Genomic DNA, 20,643 nt, shown 5'->3' on the forward strand with positions numbered 1-20,643 from the left:
GAAAACACCAACCACAGAAATAGAACAATAATGCTCGATTGTTAGAGAGCAAGGTTAATAACGATATGTTTAACAATACTGGTGATGTTTTATCCATATGAGATGATTTATATTTTATGCCTCCTTCTCTCAGCGTCTTGGATATTAACATCGGCAATGCCCGGGGCATTGTATATAGGCCCATAATTGATCGATAACTCATTAACGGCCGTCCCAACTCGGAGTGTAAGGAACCAGGGGCAGAAAAAGAAATTATGTGAGAGAGATAGAGAAAGAGAGAGAGAGGGAGAGAAAGAGAGGGAGAGAGAGAGATCAGGCTCGGCGCTTTCGATTTTTCCGTATTGACTGCGATGTTTAGCGTATAGATTTTTCTATTTAAAAAATCTATGTCGGCAATAATCTTGAATGTAAGTGCGTGGCACAGATTGTGGCTTTCTAACTGACAGAATAGCAGGGAAGGATGAGCTAGATATAGACGGGGGAGGTGGGGAGGTAGGACATGTGGGAATGGAAGGTCTGACAATGCGCACAATGTAGGCAAACTGAAGATACTAAGGCGCTGCCCATCTTACCAAAACAAACACTTGAATACAATTAGCCTAATTCGTTTTTAAGCACACGACCCCCGCGACTCACCCGTGCCAAGGGGTTGACTCCAATTTAGTAGCACCCCTACCTTTACTCTATACACGTGATTCACAACCAAAAAAAAACCTTCCCTGTGTAGATGTGTATACCTATGTATGAGGCAGAAAGGTGCAAAAACATCTACCTGCTGAAAACACATAAAATGCGTCTGTGAACACACTAGCCTGCGTGTCTACTGCGTAAACCTATCGATTAGGAGGACACCACAATTATTGGTGTCATTATATTGAAGCATAATCAGAAGATCAATAGGGAAGATAGTTAATCTTATATGGGATTAGTAATGGAAAAGAAGAGAGCCGAACCTAGCAGGGGAGAAGGAAGCGGGGGGGGGGGGGGGGGGGGGGAGAAGAGAGAGGGGGAGAGAGAAAGGGGGTGGGGGAGTGGAGCGACGGGCGCTCTCGCCTCAATGTTGCGAGCAACGCTGTCAGAGCGTTTTCAGGCTGGAGGGAGTCGGACCGAACGAGCTACCGGGGGTTCCAAATAACGGGAACATAAAGACAGACACACAGGCGGATGGCGGGACAGAGCCAAAGAAAAGATACCGCATAACCGGTACCGTGTTCCTTCTTTTCGTTCAGCTGTTTGTTTTGAATGAAGCAGGCTCTATTTATTTATTTATCTATCTATCTATTGATTGCGTTTTAATTACCGGCCTATGACATATAACTGGGGGGGGGGGAGCAACAGCCAGACAGGGGACCTTTCATAGTCTTACATATTATTTGATTATTTAAATGTATCAAATAATTGAGTTTATTTAATCATACACAAATGCTGCTTTGTGTGCGTTAGTTCATCAGCTGACCAGTAATAAGACAGCTAATAACCAAATACAAGAACCAAAAAGAGAACTTCAGAACAGTTGTTCAGTTTTTCTGTGTTGACGATAAACATAAAAACAGCAGACAACAAAGAAAAAAAATACTTTTTGAGCAAGAGAATAAAAGAGGAAGATATTTATGTTTAAGACAAACCAAAGCAAACTCGTAAGAGGCAGAGGAGGCCACTGTGAAGCCTGCCTGCACACCTGTCTTCAATCAACATACAAAAACATAAAACAATTAACAATATCGATCATAAGATACCGCATGTACAGTTATTGCTAGATGCCTATGCCAAACTTTGACACATAGCAGATACCAGCGTTAGAGTCAGGGTGCTAATGACCGATGAGCAGGAGTTAGGCTGTTCTGTTAGGAGCTGCCGACGAAGTAGCCTACCCGTCTATCCGTCTGTGTGTTGTCTAGAAAAAAATCTTATCTTTGAGAAACACGATCAAGGGACGTCCACAGCGGTATGAAACTGAGGCACAAACCAAAAATGTGAATGTAGCGACAAGCTAGAACTACCAACCATTACTTAAAGTCCCAAACCAAATATTATTCTATACCAAACGTTTCACGCCGTCTACCTGGAAAGCATACGAAGAAAAACAACGACAAAGGAGAGGACAAGCTTTTAGAGAAGAAGCTGAAAGATAAACTCCCAGCCGACTGCGGATCATGTTTGTTCCCTTGCCGGTGCCGTTCGTCTTTCAGAGAACTGCTTCCGACTTCAACGCCTGGCGTCTCAAGTCCCCGCTGGCTCTACGCTCCAGCTCTGGTAAGATCTAGTGCCTCTCCCTGTTGTTCTGTATGATTCCACAAACTCCTTTATATTTCACACGAATGGCAAAATCAACAGGAAGAGCTAAACACCTTGGCACAGCATGTCCCACATAGACATCCTTTTCATCAACCCCACAATTGGCTATTTCGCATGAAATGTTACAGAAACTGAAAAAATCTCCCTGAAAATAAGTTCGGTAGAACCAAACAAACAGAAACGCAGCATAACTGCATTAAATAGAAATATGTAAAATTAATCAACATTAAGAAATGTACTTCATTTGCATCCTTAAAAAATAAGTCAGTAGCGGCCCCCCTTTCTCCCGTCCTCCCCATCTGTCTCCTGGTCCCTGCTCCATCTGCCTCTGTCTGCCCACCCGGCTCCGCCGCTCCGTTCCACTGACGGTTACGGGAATATTCATGGTAATTTATTGATCCTGCCGAGATCGATCCCGAGTCCGCGGGAAAAGAATGATAAACTTTTGGGACAGACATAGCTCCAACCAAGAATGACTGGAGAATATTTTTAGGCACAGGCCACTTCCATTCTAGTTTGTAATCGGTGATGCTGCACCACAAAGCCAGTAGCCTAGTAAAAAGTGATAGGGCAGCAAACTTTACATTTCATGTCCATTTGTTTTTATTTCAACAACTTGTGGAGCGCAAGATTTGAAGTCAGGGCTTACGACTCTTTGTCACTTTTTTGGTGGCTGTTAACCAGCAACGACAGAGAGGGGGGCGGGAAGGTGCTGCTTCTCCCCTCTCGCCTCCACCGAAGCGGAAACTTGAGATGACAGATGGGATGAATATATGCAGTTCTCCCGGCCCCCGATAATGCAGCCTATCTCCTTAACTACATGTCACCAGGAGAAAAACGGTTGAAATTTTTAATGACTTGCTGGTAGGGCTTGACATGGCACGTATGTCTAAGAAGTTGGCTGTGGGCCACAGCAAGTAGACTACAGGGAAGAAACGGGACAGAGGACCACCTTCCAACCAGGCAAACTATTATTTAAGAGGGTTAATGGTGTGAAAAGTATAGAGTAGAGTAAGTCTACCATTTTATATTTATATGACCTAATGATCACTGTTGCTGAATGAACTCCTAGGTTATTTTGATGTATTAGAGTTCTCAAACTGAAATTATGGATAGACAGACCAGTGAGGTGCTTTCATCCTGACTGTACTCGACATTCATGATCCATAGTCAACACACATCTGAAATATAAACAGCCAATTGAAAAGGCTGAAATCCCCTCCCCCTCTCCTCTAGTCCTTCTCTCCCCTTTCATCCCTTCATCTCCCTGGAGAAAACGGGTAAAAAAACAACAACATAAGAGATAGCCGGTCAGTAAAGAGGAATGTGAGCCCCCCCGTCTCTCCCCTCTCCCCCATCCTGCCCCATGATCTTCATGGTTTCTATTGGATTTGCCTGCTGGTTTGTTTTGGCCTGTAAGCCAGTTTGACTAAGTTTGTTACCCATCATGCCTCTCTCTTCTCTGGGGACCAGGTGATGAAGAAGCAAGGGATTCTGGGGGTTCAATCTCACAATGTTCAGGGAGAGAGAGAGAGAGAGAGAGAAAGAGAGAGAGAGAGAGAGAGAGAGAGAGAGAGAGAGAAAGAGAGAGAGAGAGTAGGGTAGGGTAGCAGGATAGAAAGTCAGTAAGAGCTACAGAGAGGGGGAGGGGCAGAAGGGGTGAGGGTGGGAAGGAGTGAGAGAGAGTGAGGGGAAAAAAAGGTACAAACCGCATACGTTTGCAAAGACACGCTGACAAGTGGATCTGAGCTGGAAGAGATTACGGTGTTTGTTACTGACCCTCCCAGCACAGCACAGAGATTTACACACACACACACACACACACACACACACACACACACACACACACACACACACACACACACAAACACACACGCACGCACACACACACACACACACACACACACACACACACACACACACACACACACACACACACACACAGTCGACATATCTGTTAGTTGGCCCAAAAATGTGTGCGTGTTCTGTCTGTAGAGGAACAGTACTGATTGACAGTAGTACGGTAGCACTAATTTCAGGATCAGTTTATTTTCCATTGTATATTCTATGTCAGTACTAGGCTCCTGTAGAGTATCAAACAGCAGAGTATTTTCTCCTTTGGTTCTGTACTGGTCACAGTGGTTCAATGCTTTTCAGCCAGTCCTTGCAGTTTGTCTACTCGACGACCATGTCTATGTGTCCTCCATGCTGCTAGTGAGCTACCTCCAGCACCTCCAGTTCTCCTCTGTTTTCTGTCCGACTGGAGGCTGCTGTCATGGGCTTAGCCCTGGAGTGAGAAGGGGCTGGAGGCTCATAGACATCGTTTAATTGGGTTGTGTGTGTTTTTGTGACAGAGCTGGGGAGAGGGCAGACAGGTGGTTTACTCAATAATTGCGCGTTGAGGTCAGCTATAGATCGGGGTGTGTGTGTTTTATCTCCAACGGTGTGAATTCACAGGTATATATTGTGTGAGTGGTTTTAACCTTGCGCTGTTATTGATTAGGCAGCATTGACTACTCTCCGCCCGTGTGTGCAGTGTGTGTGTGTGTGTGTGTGTGTGTGTGTGTGTGTGTGTGTGTGTGTGTGTGTGTGTGTGTGTATGGATGTAAGGGAGAGCGGCCAGTCTCTGTGCTAACCTGATTGCGAATGACAAAATGTCCAACAGGGTTTGTTAGGGACATAATGTGGAATCAATAGACACAACAGAGATGTCAATACAACATGCTTTATTGCATTAAGCTACCTCTCTCCATCCCAGCCCCTACCACCAACACACTCTGTCTATCTGTCTCCATCTCCCTCTCTCTCCTTTTCACACACACACACACACACACACATTGATAATAGAACCATTGCTGACCGCTGATGCTGCCTGCTGTGATGATGTGAAACATAAATGGACCCCATGTTAAAATCAAAATATGGACACACACACATGTACACGCACACACAAACACACATATTGGCCTTCCTGCCTGCCCCCCTTGGCTCACACTGGCTATGTTACCATGGAGACATTCATAGGCCATTAAACACATATAGTAATAAAGGCAACAAGGTAAACACCCCCTCTACCTTTCCTTCTGTCTCTTTCTCCCTGACCGCTCTCTCTCTCTCTTCTCCCCTCTCCCTCACTGTGACTCGCTCATTCTCCCATTCTCTATTCTCTCTCTCTCCCTTGTCCCCCTCTCTTTAGACAAACCTTGCCTTTGTAGTTTTGATGATCACAAAGGCCATTAGAATCTAAATGGACCATATTCAGCCCATAGTGCTTATTGGACGGGCCTGACTGCGTCTATCTCTGTGGAATCTTGGATCTATTACCGTTGTTTGTGTGTTGGAGTGTGTGTCCATGTGTGTGTGTGTGTGTGTGTGTGTGAGAACATTTGCAATTACACTTCATGAGTATGTGTGTGCCAGCGTCCAATATACCCAGGCCACAGCTGATGGCTTTAGACACAGCAGGTCTCCCCCATCTCTCAGTGCTGCATGAACAGTGTTTGTTTGGTCTTCGCGACAGCCGGTCAGGGCTCTGCTTCAGCCTCTCCCTGCACACCCCTCACTCTGGCCTGGGTCCCCGCAGCCCGACACAAGCCCCCGGCACCAGGCCTGGTTCTACCCCATCACACCACGGGCTCCTCAACCATGCTGATGAGTATCTTGTCTGGGGTCAGGGTTGCCCACCTCTTGATTAAACCAAATGATTGTAGGTCACACTGTACAGAAACATGGTTTCACATAGCACCAGTGTCTACACAATATGTATGTGTGTGTGTGTGTGCTTTCTCTAGACTGTTAACCTTTTGTGCAACCAGTAAGCATTTCGCAATGAGTGAATGTGAGTGTCTATGTTTTTGATTTTGCCTTTGTATGTGTGGGACAATGTGTGTGTGTTTGTCCCTGTTAATATAATCCTGCATTTGCCACAACACAACAACGAGCGTTCCACATAGTACTTAGTTTCCCCGGGTGTGTGTACTTGGCAAGTGTAGTCGAGCATCCACTAAAGCACACTGTACATTTGGATAATAAAACGGAGTGATATAAAAGCCTGTTTGATTGAATTCCTTCCCTCCTGCTCCACACAGTCCCAGTTTGGGCTGAGATTTGCCCCCCCCCCCTCCCCCCCCCCTCCCCCCAATTTAATTTAGCAGACAGGAGTTATGATAATGAACGGTCCGGAGAGTGGGGTTGCGATGGGGGTGGGGGGGTCCTTATTTTGCCCAGGGGACACTCTGTCCTTCGTCCCAGCATCCTTTGTGGGAAAGCACAGGGGTGAAAGCCATGGGTTTAATATCATGCACACGCAAAATGTATGTATGCGTAGACGGACTCGAACGTGACAACAATGGTGCAGGGAGGTGGTGGTGGTGGTGGGGGGGGGGGTCCATGGGGTTCGGGGGGGCTTTTAATAAAAGTGAGTGCTCTGGCGCTTCAATCTCTTCTCCCCTGGCTTTCAAGTCCCCCCACCCAGCACTCACTCCTCCACCCTCACCCCCAACTCACCCTCTACTCACCCCCACAATAGCCCCCCCATATCCCCCTCCTTCTTGAAACACATGCATGCACTTACACACAATCACACATTTGCACTCAGATGGGCTGTATAAACACATATGCACACAGCAACGCACGCACGCGCACACACACACACACACACACACACACACACACACACACACACACGGAAGGCGGTCAAATCTGTTTGTGTCCCTGCTGCCTCTATTGTGACTAGAGCAAGAGACTGAGAAGCAGTGAGGCTCCACACTGCTGTGCACACAGACTGGCCATGCTGGGTTTAAACACATGACCATCCACACACACACACTCTCTCACACACACACAGCGCCGCAAGGTTAGCAGTTGGGACTGCTAACCTTGCTATCCCAACAATCTTTCCAACACGTACACACACATTTACCCTAACAGATACGAGAGCAGAAAAAAACCTCCCTTTCTTATCCCTCGTTCTGTCTGTCCTCTTTCATCCTCCCTTCTCTTGCTTCGGGAGAGTAGTGCTCCGTCCTGAAATGAAATTAATCTGTTGTACTACACCCCTCCCTCCTCACCCACTCCTTACCCTTCTCTCTCCCCCCCCACTCCTCCTTCCCTCCCTCCTTTCCTCAGCTCAATCTCATTCTCTCCGTGCACTATAGGGAGGGTTGAATTCGTCACTTTAACCTCTCAGTAAGGGATATGAATCTGTTAGGCTACCTCCTCCTCTCTCTCAGTAGCACAGCGCGCCTAAATCCTTACACACACACATTCACATACACACCGACACACACGCATGCACCCACACACACATAGAAATACTCTCTAAAGAAATACACACATACAAATCCTGTCTCTCATGTACACACATACATACTCTCACACCCACACTAACTCACACACGCACACGTGATTGATATCCTGATGAACCGTCCTCTACTGCTTTCTCCATGGGGCTTCAATCAAACACATTGATATGATCTGGTCTTCTTTGACTGTGCAGCTCTCCTTTAACCTTTTAAGGAGTGAGTTCTAAATATTACCGACGCTTCCACCAGAGTGAGTTATTTTTCCAAAACGGAAGCTAGCTAGTTTTAGTTAGCTTCCGTTACCTAGCAACCTAGCATAATACTCGTAGCAATGCTACTACCTGCTAGTGTTACTTGTTAGCCTCCTAATTGTAAATTTTGAAGCCATACTATAGCGTTTGTCATATAGTTTTTGTCTATCGGAAAATAGTCGGTTGGAATGTTCAGAATCACACGTGTGACGGTACTCTGTGGGGCCCGCTTTCGAACGATCACATATGTGTGACGCTACTCCTTAACGGGTTAAAACCTTCATCTCTCAGTAATCCTCTGGTGAGAACACAAGCATTTAGTCTCTCCCTCTTCTTCTCTATTTTGTTCTCTCTCTCTCTCTCTCTCTCATCTCTCTCTCTCTCTCTCTCTCTCTCTCTCTCTCTCTCTCTCTCTCTCTCTCTCTCTCTCTCTCTCTCAGTCTTCCTGTCTCAGTGCCTCTATTCCTTTCTCTTTTAATCTTCACATGCTGCATACTGTATTTTGTCTGTGGCCTAGGTTAGGCCAGGATCTTAATAGGGACTCTGCTGAATGAAGAACCTCCATCCCATAATAGAGGGAGAGGAGCGTGTCTGCTAGGCAGCGGCTAATGGTGCCCCTCAGGGACTAGCTGAGTCGTACACCAAGTTGCTATGGAGAGGCGAAGTAGGACAGGTGAAACATGGCCTTCCATCCTTCCCTTCTTCCCCTCCTCTCCCCCTTCCTCCTATGTATGAATATGGTAAATGTGGAGCTGCCCTGTAAAATTATTCTCTGTTGGAAGAAAGGGTCTCCTAAAGCTCGAGGGGATCTCTGAGATTCAACATTTAGGACAAAAGAGGAGCTCCTCTCCTCCCCTCCTCCCCTCACTCCTCCTTTCCCTCCTCTCCTCCCCTCCTCCCCTCACTCCTCCTTTCCCTCCTCTCCTCCCCTCCTCCCCTCACTCCTCCTTTCCCTCCTCTCCTCCCCTCCTACCCTCGCTCCTCCTTTCCCTCCTCTCCTCCTCTTCTAACCTCGCTCCTCCTTTCCCTCCTCTCCTCCCCTCCTCCCCTCACTCCTCCTTTCCCTCCTCTCCTCCTCTCCTACCCTCACTCCTCCTTTCCCTCCTCTCCTCCCCTCCTACCCTCGCTCCTCCTTTCCCTCCTCTCCTCCTCTTCTAACCTCGCTCCTCCTTTCCCTCCTCTCCTCCCCTCCTCCCCTCGCTCCTCCTTTCCCTCCTCTCCTCCCCTCCTCCTCTCGCTCCTCCTTTCCCTCCTCTCCTCCTCTTCTACCCTCACTCCTCCTTTCCCTCCTCTCGTCCCCTCACTCCTCCTTTCCCTCCTCTCCTCCTCTTCTACCCTCACCCCTCCTTTCCCTCCTCTCCTCCTCTCCTACCCTCACTCCTCCTTTCCCTCCTCTCCTCTCCTCCTAACCTCGCTCCTCCTTTCCCTCCTCTCCTCCCCTCCTCTCCTCCCCTCCTCCCCTCACTCCTCCTTTCCCTCCTCTCCTCCCCTCCTCCCCTCGCTCCTCCTTTCCCTCCTCTCCTCCCCTCCTCCCCTCGCTCCTCCTTTCCCTCCTCTCCTCCCCTCCTCCCCTCGCTCTTCCTTTCCCTCCTCCCCTCGCTCCTCCTTTCCCTCCTCACTTCCCCTCCTCACTTCCCCTCCTCCCCTCACTCCTCCTTTCCCTCCTCTCCTCCCCTCCTCCCCTCGCTCCTCCTTTCCCTCCTCTCCTCCCCTCCTACCCCCTCGCTCCTCCTTTCCCTCCTCTCCTCCCCTCCTCCCCTGGCTCCTCCTTTCCCTCCTCTCCTCCCCTCCTCCCCTCGCTCCTCCTTTCCCTCCTCTCCTCTCCTCTCGTTCAGCCCCAGGCTGTAAGTGATCTGTGATGAACCTGACCCGGTTTACGATCTGGCCTTGTAATGGCCCACAACTGTGGCCAGTTCTTATGGCTTCCTTACACTGTTTTTCTAATTAGACCAGACATCGGTTCATTAACACAAAGTCTACGAATATTTTATTTATTGGTTTGGGTGAGGTGTTGTACAAAATATTGCAGGCCGAAAAAAGCAGATGTTATTTATTTTGAGTGTCCACTGGATTTACAATGTAAAGTGGTGGCCATTTCACAGTGTTAAAAATGCACTAAAGTTAGCATATGAATTTAGCTGTGTTGAAATATTAATGCAAATGTGCTCAAATGTGCTCACTGATGTGAACTAAGGTGTGTGTATTTAGATGGAATGGGCTAAGTGTTTTTGTGTGTGTTTATGCGCTCTTAGTATGTGTGCTAAGTATGTTTACAGTGTACGCTCATGTTTAGAAAACAAAGTTACATCCAAATGTGTGTGTATGTGTGTGTGCTCATTCTCCCTACCCCCCTCCCACTTTGCCTTTGTCCCTCCACCAGGCGGTGTGTGTGTGTAGAGGGGTAGAGGGGTGAGGGGTGTTGACCTATGACCTCACCCCCTCCGCTGTCTCCCCCCTTGTGCCCCACCCTATTCATATACAAGCGACCCGTCAACCCCTATTCTTCAGACTCATCTGGCCACGGCCGGCCACTGCCTCCTTCAGTCTCAAGTTCAAGGCCGGTCTGGTGTTGGGCTAACAGGCTGGTTTCTGGCCTGGGTCCTAGCTTATATGGGATAAATCAAGGATTTCTTACCTGTTTCTGTTAATCACAATCTGTACAGCAATAATTTGCCTTATTATTTCTCAATGTATCCACATTTATTATTCATTGCTATATATGTGTTCCTGCTGTAACTTATTTTGTGCTCTAATGACATGTCATGCATTCATTATAATTTCTTCCACACTTACCAGCAGGTTACTAGTTACTGATCTGAAGGACTGAATAAAAATATTTTAGAAGCAACAGTTAGACATTACCAGAACACTCAGGATATATACAGTACGTCTTGTATTTACAGGATAAAAACAGGAAGTATACTATAGGTTTTCTTAAAGAGCGTATGCATTTTTCTGGTCAGCTGCTGATTGTGATAATTGATTGATGATTGCAGGCTTGGTAGCTTAGTAGTCTACACCTGGTGCAGTATATCCAACAGGACATGAGGTGAGGTGTTTCCTAAGCCAGGTTCCCTTACAACATGACTTGTTTCAAAGAACAATAGTCTAATGGTCGTAGTATGACTTTGCTCGTTTTGCAAATGGCCTGTAATGAACAGCGAACAGACTAAAATAACTATTTATTGAGATTTGTTTTTCGTTATCAATGTTGTGTTCTTTTAGAGAAGCATTGTCAAGGGAACTCCAAATGCAGTATGTATCTGCAGTCGTACAGAATATGAATACATGATGGATAGGCTATAGTATAAACCCACCCCCACCTACCTCCATGTAAATAATGGATTAGTTTGTGTGTCCTTTGAGATTTGACATACTGAAGGATGCTCTCATTGCTTTCTAAATATTATACACGCTTCCATGTATGTGCATACACAAATCCTTCCTTACCACTTAAGTCACACACACACACACACACACATACACTTGCTCTCTCTTTTAGAATTTCTACATTCCTTTCAACATACAAAAAAACAAACAAACCAAAAAAAAAATGGAATAACAGACAGTCATTTGTAAAATCCCAAGGATAATGTCTGAATGCATCACTGCAGGGAACATTCCGACCTCGGGACTCCTCAGTAGATGAGAAAGGGTTTTCAGGATTCAACAGCACAATAGCAGATCTTGGGCTGCCAGGTTTGTAAAAAGCGGCACCAACTGTAGAATAATTGTGCTAACCTCTGGATAAGGGTTGTGCCAGGACCTTCTCCTAGAAGAGATCGTTTGTGTGTTTGTATGTGTCCAGTCTATAGATACAGTAAACCAAACACTGCTGTGTGTGTGTTTGTGTGTGTGCATGTTTAAGTGGAGGAAGACCCCCCACACCTCGGCGCTCTCTCAGGAAGGGTGCAGAGGTGTTGATTTGTGTGTGAGGTAGTACAGGCACACAGAAACAGTCGAAAGCGTACAAGGTTATATTTCAGCAAGAGATTGAGAGGTGACACTGCTCTCCGCAAGCGCTGAATAGAAGCTAGACGAAAAGCGCCACCTTTCAGAGCGCTGACAACTTCCTCTCCCAGATGACGGGTCCAGGTAAACCAGCCCTCTCACACAGAGAACACTTAAGCTTGCGCAATTGGCTCCCATTCATCCAATGATGGCAATCACCTTTTCACTTGAATTCACTGGTATTTGCTTTTGCGAGACATAGCTAACCATCATACTGGAATTCCTGCCCACTGAGTAAGTGCCCTGGGTTAAACTATGCTTCAGATACATATTGTAAAAAGATACCCTGTCTAAAAACGGTCAATGGTAAACACAACTATTATTTTTTCTTTGTTTTCTTCATCGCTCTCTTTCCAACTAACTATGCTTACTCCATGTACATGAGGTTATTTATGCCCTCTTAGTGAGCGTAAACATAGTGGTAAATGAAACGTTTAGGGTACATCATCACACCCACTTTCCACGTCTCTTCCCATATACTCTCTCTTTCTTTCTCTTGCAATAAATGCTAGTTAACAGGGGGGCTGAAGACCAGGCTTGGAAATGACCCAACCCCAAACCATCAACCCCTGCTCCCCCCTTTATTCTCCCCGCAGCAAAGAATGAGAGAAGGGATGGGTCAGAAAGGAGAGAAAGGGAGAGGGAGAGGGGGGAGGTGGGACAGACAGAAGCATTAAAATTCATGGCCTTTTTTATTTTCTGTGCTGAAAATCAATAGTGTCTAGTATGGATGAGGTGAGCAGTGGACAACAGTGGTGGGGAGATGGAGAGGGAGGGAGAGAGAGGTGAGGATGGGGGAGGGTAAAGAAGGTTGAGGAGGGGTGGTGGGGGGTGTAGATATTACCAGTGACATAGCCACTGCAGGCAAAGGTAAAAATAGGTTTTGAGAGGGGAACATGGGGGGCGGGGGGAGAAGGGAGAGGTTCATTAGGTCTGACCACCAGTGTTGTTGCTCTCTTATGGGGGGGTTCATTGTCCAGCAGTATTGAGAGGCGCCAATTGAGAATACAATCTATATAGACTTGAAACACCAAACACACACCCATACACACACACACACACACACACACACACACACACACACACACACACACACACACACACACACACACACACACACACACACTGCACACCTTATCTTGCACTCCTCCCAGAGATATATGGAGGGTGAGAAAGCAAGGGGAAAAAAGAGAGAAGTGAGAGAATTATACATGTGCATACCTCTACGTCAGTAGAGGTAGATCCCTTCACACAGAGATCTCCTCTCCCCTCCTCTTCCTCTCCTCTCTCCCTTCCTCTTCCTCTTCCTCTTTCTCTCCTCTCTCCCATCTACAGGTCGTGATGAGGATGGTCTGGGTGGTTACTATGGGAATAGGTGTGTGAGGAGGGCTGATTTGGAGGCGTAAAGCATCATAAATAATGGAGCTTCAGGTCTGCATTGAAATGCAAAGCCTCCACCTCTGGCATCTGGGTAATATTGGCTTTTTGAAATGTATTTTTCAAGGAGCACCCCCCCCCCACACACACACACACACACACACATCAAACCTTGTGTGTGAGTTTAAGGCTAGCAGACATTTGCATTTTAAATTTTCTCAACAAGCCAACTTATGTAAACATACATTACAGAATCCAATTCTCCCAACGCCACAGAAATATAGCTGCATTTCTTTATCTCAGGTTCCTATCTCACAAGATTTAGGGGAAAAACTGAATTATTGGCATTTCTGCCTGTGTGTGTCTATGTGTTTTCTAGCAGTGTCATGCCAGCATCAGTTAAAGAGACAGTCAGATATTTCCAAGAATGTGGATGAACATTTTTACCAGGTATGACTGTGAAAAGAGAGAGGGAGAGAAAAGAGAAAGAGAGATATTCCCAGTATATCAATATTGTACATGAGGGACAAACACATGCAGCCAGGAGAGGAATGGAGCTGTGTGAATAGGAAGAGACAGATAGTTGATGTGTGTATTTATGTGTGTGGGGGAAAGAGAGAGAAAGGGTGTGTGTGTACATTTTTGGCAGTTGTCCAGAGCATCAATAAAGTCAATGTGAGTTTGAGAACCAGGCAGAGCCATTTAAGGTCCATTTGTCTGTGACCCTCTACATGACCTGCCACAACATCCTGGACAGTTAGACATCCTCGAGCACTACCTAGAGAGAGAGAGACAAAGAAAGAGTAAGAGAGAGGAGATGAAGAGGGAGGGAGAGGGAGGTAAAGAGGGAGAGGTGGGGACAGGGATAACAATTCATGTTATGCTCAAAAAGTTTGAAACAAAAGAACGTGAGTGCAGTATGTTTAAAATTACACAAGTATTTCATTTCATTTCACTCCCTGTAACCACCTGCAGTGGTAGATACTGTAGATACAGTAGATATCTCTACCGTATCAACTTCCACTGCTCAAGCTCGGCCTAACTTTTCTCCCCTGCACCTATATCTCTGTCTCTCTCTTTCTCTCTCTGTCTCTATCTCTCTTTCTCCCTCTCCCTCTTCTACTCTATCTTTCTCCTTTCTCTCTGTACCTCTCTCTCTCTATCTCTCTCTCTCTCTCTATTGATCTAGTCATAGTTTTCTGTCTTCGCTGTGCTGGCTGGCTGGCTTTAATCAATACAGATAATTGTCCGCTTTCTCCCAATGCCAAACAGGCTGTGTTTTTTCTCAATGAATCCAGGTCTTTCCCTTCCGCACCCCTCCCCCCACCTCACCCGGGAATCCCCCCATTAATGACAGGAGATAACCTGCTTTCCTTACCGATTTTTCTCCCCCCCCTCCCTTCCTCGCTCCCCTACTCCCTCGCTCATTGATCGCCGTGAGATATCGCCCCATGTGCCCCTTTCACCAACGTAAACATCACCCACACGTGGCGTCTGTGAGTACAAACCCACATACAGTATGTAGAAACTAAACACGCAAATGCCCACACACATAACTCCCATACGGAGACATGTAGAAACTCTCATAAAACCGTACACACACAAACACAAAACCATGAGGAGAGAACACACTCACATACACACACACACTTATAGGCATGGATAAGCATGTAAAGACAGACACACACACCAAGCTCCAGCATGCAAACAAACAGGCTATACAGACAAAGTATATGCTGCACCTGGGCCTTGGTGCTTTCTTAATCAAGCAACCACATCAAACAAGGTCATGGGTAAGATGGACAGAATAATAGGTTAGACATACGCACATTATGTGTTTGCACAAACAGATGTGCAAGTCCATGAAGGCACGTATACACTCAGAGGGTGTTGACATGTTGTAAACACGAACATCCCGGGCATACTGTTCCTTGTTCAAGGCCAGTACATTGGAGCTTGACTGTGTATGGAATCCTTTACACCTGCAAATGTTTTGTGACTATTCACATAACCATGTGACTATTCACATACCCCCCCCCCCTCCCCGCCCCCACATCTCATCCCTTTCCTGCAGCTTGCCCCGGGTCTTTGGAAAGACATCGACTTGTCGGCCATTTTGTATCTACTCCTGTGGGTGTCTCGTGAAGGGACCTGGTCAGTGGTGTGAAATGGTCGCCAGGCCAGGCTTAGGCTGGGGGGGAGGGGGGTTGCGGGGGGGGGGGGGGGGGGGGTTGCTGGGGGGGTTCATTCTGGACCCTTCGCATTAGCTGGCTTGCTACAAAACTGATCTCCGGTGTCGCTGTAGATGACCGTTACACTGTGGGAGGGCGAGCAAGCACCAACATGTCGTAGACCTGCAGACAAAGGCCTACATACTCACACACATTCACACATTCCTGGTGTATATTTTCATCAGGCTCATTTTCCCATGGTGTCGTCCCCCCCGTTGTTTCTGAGCAAGTGCAAACACGCTCTCCACCCCTCTGTCTGTGCAGCAGCCCTCCTCTGGCTACGGTGTCATTATCACCTGCCCTCCCCCCTGGAGGGGGTGTCTATACACACACACTTATCTCACACACACACACTTAACTCACACACGCAAACTTGTCTCTCTCCCACGCATACACTCACACGCAGACACAAACACATTCATATTACACTTGTTGGTAGTGTGGCTGTCATAGTTATGCGTCGATGACCTTTCTGTGTCTCTTTAATATGTACTCTGTAGTAACAGTGTATGAGCACTGTGTGTGTGCGTTTGATAGACAAAGATGAAAGAACCTAATTTCAGGTTATTACTGTAATAGCGGCTCCTCTGTGTTAATATCATACACTTCTTATTTATTTACAAGCTTTTCATTTTACACCAGACAGACATGGCTCCATATTATATGAAATAGCACAAATCACGATGATTTAACTGCTTTTACATAAAGATAGAGGGATCATACAGAAGGTTGCAATTTAAAAATAAGGATCTAACAGTTTGAAAAGGATCCCTGTCTATAATTAGATATTATTTAAAAAAAGGATATTGGTACATTATTTAAATATTTGAGGATTTGTTAAATTATCTTGTTTTGAATGTTTCTATTTAAAAGATGGAAGCTGTGTTTCTGTATATTGACTGTACACACTGTGTTCTTCAGCCACATGAAGAAAGACTTCACTCTGCAGTTCAGTTTGCATTTCTTTTTTTAACTGATGGACACACACACAGGTGCGTTTTTTTGTCCTTTCTGAAATTGTCATACTTGACAACCATATGACGTGACTAGGCAACGCCACAACTTGTGCCTGTATGTGTGTGTTTTAGGGTTTGTTGGTGGGGGGGGCTATGTGTGTCATTTGGTGAGTGAACATAAGTGGCTGGGAGGCGGTCAGAGAGATCTGCCGGATGGAGAGAGTGTAAAAATAGAGGGATAAGAGCCACTTTGGAGCGAGGGAGGGTGGGGTGGGGTGGGGTTGGGTGGGGGGCGGCTGCAGAGGAAGTATGGCCCTGAGCCTCTCTGTCCTCCCTTTCCCCCTCCTACCTCTCCATCCCTTCACCCTTTGTTTCCCATCTCTCTATCCTTGTGCCGATTTGTTCAACTCACCTCCAAAAATACAGTTGGTTAATGAGAGAGACAGTGGCAAGATCTGGTCTGAGCAGGGACACCAGCACTTTCTATCACACAAGCACAAACACACACACACACACACAGGCTCTGTGTGCACTAGGCAGAGGACGCAGCACCTGCCTCAGGGGACTATGGGTGAGGGACCTGGCTGAAAGGGTGACGAGGACAGGGGGGACATAGTTACCCCCTCTCCTCAGGGCGATCACACCAGCGCCCTTAACCTTACATTTAGAATGTGTGTGTGTCCGTCCGTCCCCCTTGCCACACACACACACACCGGCCTTTACCTTGGTGGAACAGAAAATGGTCACACTCTAGATTCAAAGCTTTTTACTGCATCTCCAATCAGTCGCTAGAGCCACCCTAACTCGATGTGTTGGTTAGTGTGTGTGTGTATGACTGTTTCCTCCATGGCCATAGGTTATATCTCATACAACAACCAAAAAATCGACGTTTCATCATGTGTATTTCCTTCCTTCGTCATTTGAGTTGGTCTGGGGTGATGGAGAGTGGTCGAGCGGTCCCATTTGGAGGGAGAGAGAGGGTGGGGGAAGAGAGAGGGAGAAAAACAAAGTACATAGAAGGAAAGTGACTGTTCATGTTTTTATTCACACTTTAATCTTTTCTTTGATGTGTGTGTGCGTGTGTGTTTGTCCGTTCAGAGTGTAGTTAGGTAAATAAAAAGCTCTGCTCTCTACCTCTTAACCTCTCTAAAGGGAGCCTAGAATCTGATTCCCTTGTCGAGGCAGGCCCGAAGAGCGGGAGAGAGGGGCGAGGGGAAGAAAGGAAAGATTGCAAGAGAGGAGGGAGGGAAGGGTGTAAGGAGTGTGTGTGTGTGGGGGTGGTGGTGGTGGGGGGCTTCAGAGCAGAGGCAGCGGTGGACGTTGAGAAAGGGCTTCCAGTGTGCGTGGGTCTCTGCACCCCCTCAGAGGGGCCCCGATCGATACAAACTCAGAGCAATAAAGCTTTCTCCCTGTCATCTCCCCGGAATACAAAACAGAAAAGGGAGGGGAGAGAGGGAGGGAGGGGGAGGAGAGGCGAGGCGAGGTAGGGTGGGGGGGTGGGAGGTGGCGTGGGTGAGAGGGGTGAAAAGCTGTTCCGCTAGCCAGACCAATTTCCTAACCCCCTCCTCTTTCCCTCTCCCCTTCTCCCCTTCAGCCTCAACCAAACCTCCACCTTCTCTTTTTCTGTTTCACAACCCTTTTCTTCTCTTCCTCTCCCCTGTTCTGTTCCTCTGTCAGAGGCACCTTTGGATGGGAGAAGACAGACACCCAGTATTATATAATTAATGGTGTTTGAATAAATAGAGTCAATAATTCAATGGGGCTTTCAGAGAGAGGGATGGAGAATTCTGGACATCTGCCTGTCGGGTGAAAAGTAAAAAAGAGGAGAGAGAGAGACAGAGAGAAAGAGAGAGAGAGAGGTGAGAGGGAGAGAGAGAGAGACAGAGAGAGGGAGAGGGAGAGAGAGAGAGAGAGAGAGAGAGAGAGAGAGAGAGAGAGGGAGAGGGAGAGGGAGAGAGAGAGAGAGAGAGAGAGAGAGAGAGAGAGAGAGAGAGAGAGAGAGAGAGAGAGAGAGAGAGAGAGAGAGAGAGAGAGAGGTGAGAGGGAGAGAGCAGGGGTTTATTGGGGGTTTGAGGAGGAAAATGAAGGTACTGGATGACGGCCCTACTGGATGGGGGGAAGGGATGAAAAGAGGTATTACACAGAGAGAGAGATGGATGGGTTGATGGAGGAAGGGAGAGATGGAAGGAGGAGGGGGTAAAGGGGGGATATCTAACAGGACAGGATTGTAGAGACAGCAGGGTAAGCAGGTCAAATAAGCCTTCTCTTTAATTGAGAGCCAATTTAAGTCAAGTCCAATCGATAGACCTATAAAGTAAGCAATCTAACGCACACCAGAACACATAGATCACACTGTTACACTGGCTGCAGGATGCTGCCACATAGACTGGATGAGCAGCCTGTCTGTCTGCCTGCCTGCCTGCCTGCCTGCCTGCCTGCCTGCCTGCCTGTCTGTCTGTCTGTCTGTCTGCCTGTCTTCTGTCTCTATGTCTCTCTCTTTCTACCTCTGTCTGTATTTATCTCTACTAATCTGTCAGTTTGTCTTTTCGTTTGTTGTGCCTGTCAAACTTTACTGTTGTGTTTCTAATGAAACCTGATGTTTTTATTTAGGGTCAGTCATTTCTGTTATTTGTGTACATATTTCAACTCTTCGTTTCTACGCAATTCGTCTCTCCAATCTATTTTATCCTTTCAATTCCACTTCTAAACTCGAGGATGCCGTCTTTGTTGCCGTCCTTGTCTCTTCTACTCATCCCTCTATCCCTCCACACAGACAAACCCTGTCTCATTCTTCTTCTTTCTTTCTTTCTTTCTTTCCATCCATGAGTGGAACATCACTCCTAACTCTGCACCTTGTCCTTCTTTTCTCCTTCTCATTTCTTGACTTTGTACCCCAGTCCCAACACTCCCCTTCTCCTTCCCTCCTACTTCCTCCATCTTGGCTAAGGGATAAAGGAAGTAAAGAACAAGCAGTCGCCATTACCCCCATTCTCCTCTTTCCCTCTCTCTTCCTCTGCTCTCCCGGTTTCTCTGCATCCCTCCTTCCGGATCCCCAGGGAATTTCTGTAATAATGGTTGGGACGGGGTGAGGGAGGGAGGTGCGATTATTGTCTTGTCGGGAGTCAGAGAAATCGATCGTCCCAGAAATATGTGGTTGGAGAACGAGGTACTGTATCGGATATAATAAACACTCAGGAGACACGTGCACACAAACACACTCACAAAAACACCGTCCACACACCAGTCTCTGCACATTTAATAATTGCCTACACGCTCATTCACTCTTGAGATGTACTTACTATGTACCTGAATAGCAACACAACAACACTGTATATTGGTGCAAGACATAACGAAACAAAAACACACTTTTGTTCCCGGGAAGCAGTTGCAGCCATATCTGAAGGGCTTTTCATCCCTGCTCAGGTGTGTCCAGAAACCTAGCCCTGCGCCTGGAAGTCTAAACAGAAACCTAGAGCCGTGTGTTTGCCTCCCACGTAAGCTTTTCACTGAGTTAGGGGAGAGGGTGCAAAAACATATTTCTACTTAATGATTAGCACTCATGGACACACTCACACACACACACAGGCACACACGGACACACACATAAAGGCGCATGAACGCTGATCTTTCAGTGCTGTTGCCTGGCAACGTGGTTGTGTGTCCTATCGGAGAGCAGCTCTGTCCATTGATGTCACGACCGGTGCTGCTGGCCGGCCCTGCTACACTGTACTGTCCTCAGCAAGCAGGGGAGGAGAGGGAGCGATGGAGACTCATAGAAAGAGCGTAGGACCGTCAGAGCTTAAGAGAAAGAGAGCGAAGGGTGGAGAGAGGGAGAGATAATCACGGAGAGAGTGTGGTAGAAAAGAGAGTGTGTGTGTGGGGGGGGGTTGTGCAGATTGAGAGAAAGACGTGGAGTGATAGATGAGAAGCTGTCAATGTTTCTTTACAAGGCAGCCTCATTGGATTAACCTTATCAAGTCTATAAACTAGTCCTGGTACACAACGCTGCATACCTCCCATACATGCAGTCATGAACTCGTGAGTAAGCTAAAGTACAGTGGTGGAGTTCATACAGAATCTGAACCAGAACCGCCCACAGCTTCCAGAGACAGAATTTTCAGGTGCCACTTGCAATGTGTGTGTGTGTGTGTGTGTGTGTGTGAGAGAGTGTTCAAAAAGGTGTGACTTCAACCCTGTGGCTTCCCTGGGTGCAGCCAAC

The 20,643-nt window shown here is 47.0% G+C and overlaps 1 protein-coding gene across 1 annotated transcript in view; it reads left to right on the forward strand.

The window, feature by feature from the left end:
- Positions 1-1,200: 1,200 nt before the first annotated feature.
- The window catches only part of pou2f2a (POU class 2 homeobox 2a), a 31,919-nt gene continuing 12,476 nt past the window's right edge, over positions 1,201-20,643 (forward strand). The window contains 1 exon segment of the mRNA XM_062486591.1: positions 1,201-2,253. Within this exon segment, the coding sequence (XP_062342575.1) occupies positions 2,154-2,253 (100 nt within the window). The 5' untranslated portion in view covers positions 1,201-2,153.

Source organism: Osmerus eperlanus, chromosome 20 (assembly GCF_963692335.1).
Source record: "Osmerus eperlanus chromosome 20, fOsmEpe2.1, whole genome shotgun sequence".
In the NCBI taxonomy this organism is placed as follows: domain Eukaryota; kingdom Metazoa; phylum Chordata; class Actinopteri; order Osmeriformes; family Osmeridae; genus Osmerus; species Osmerus eperlanus.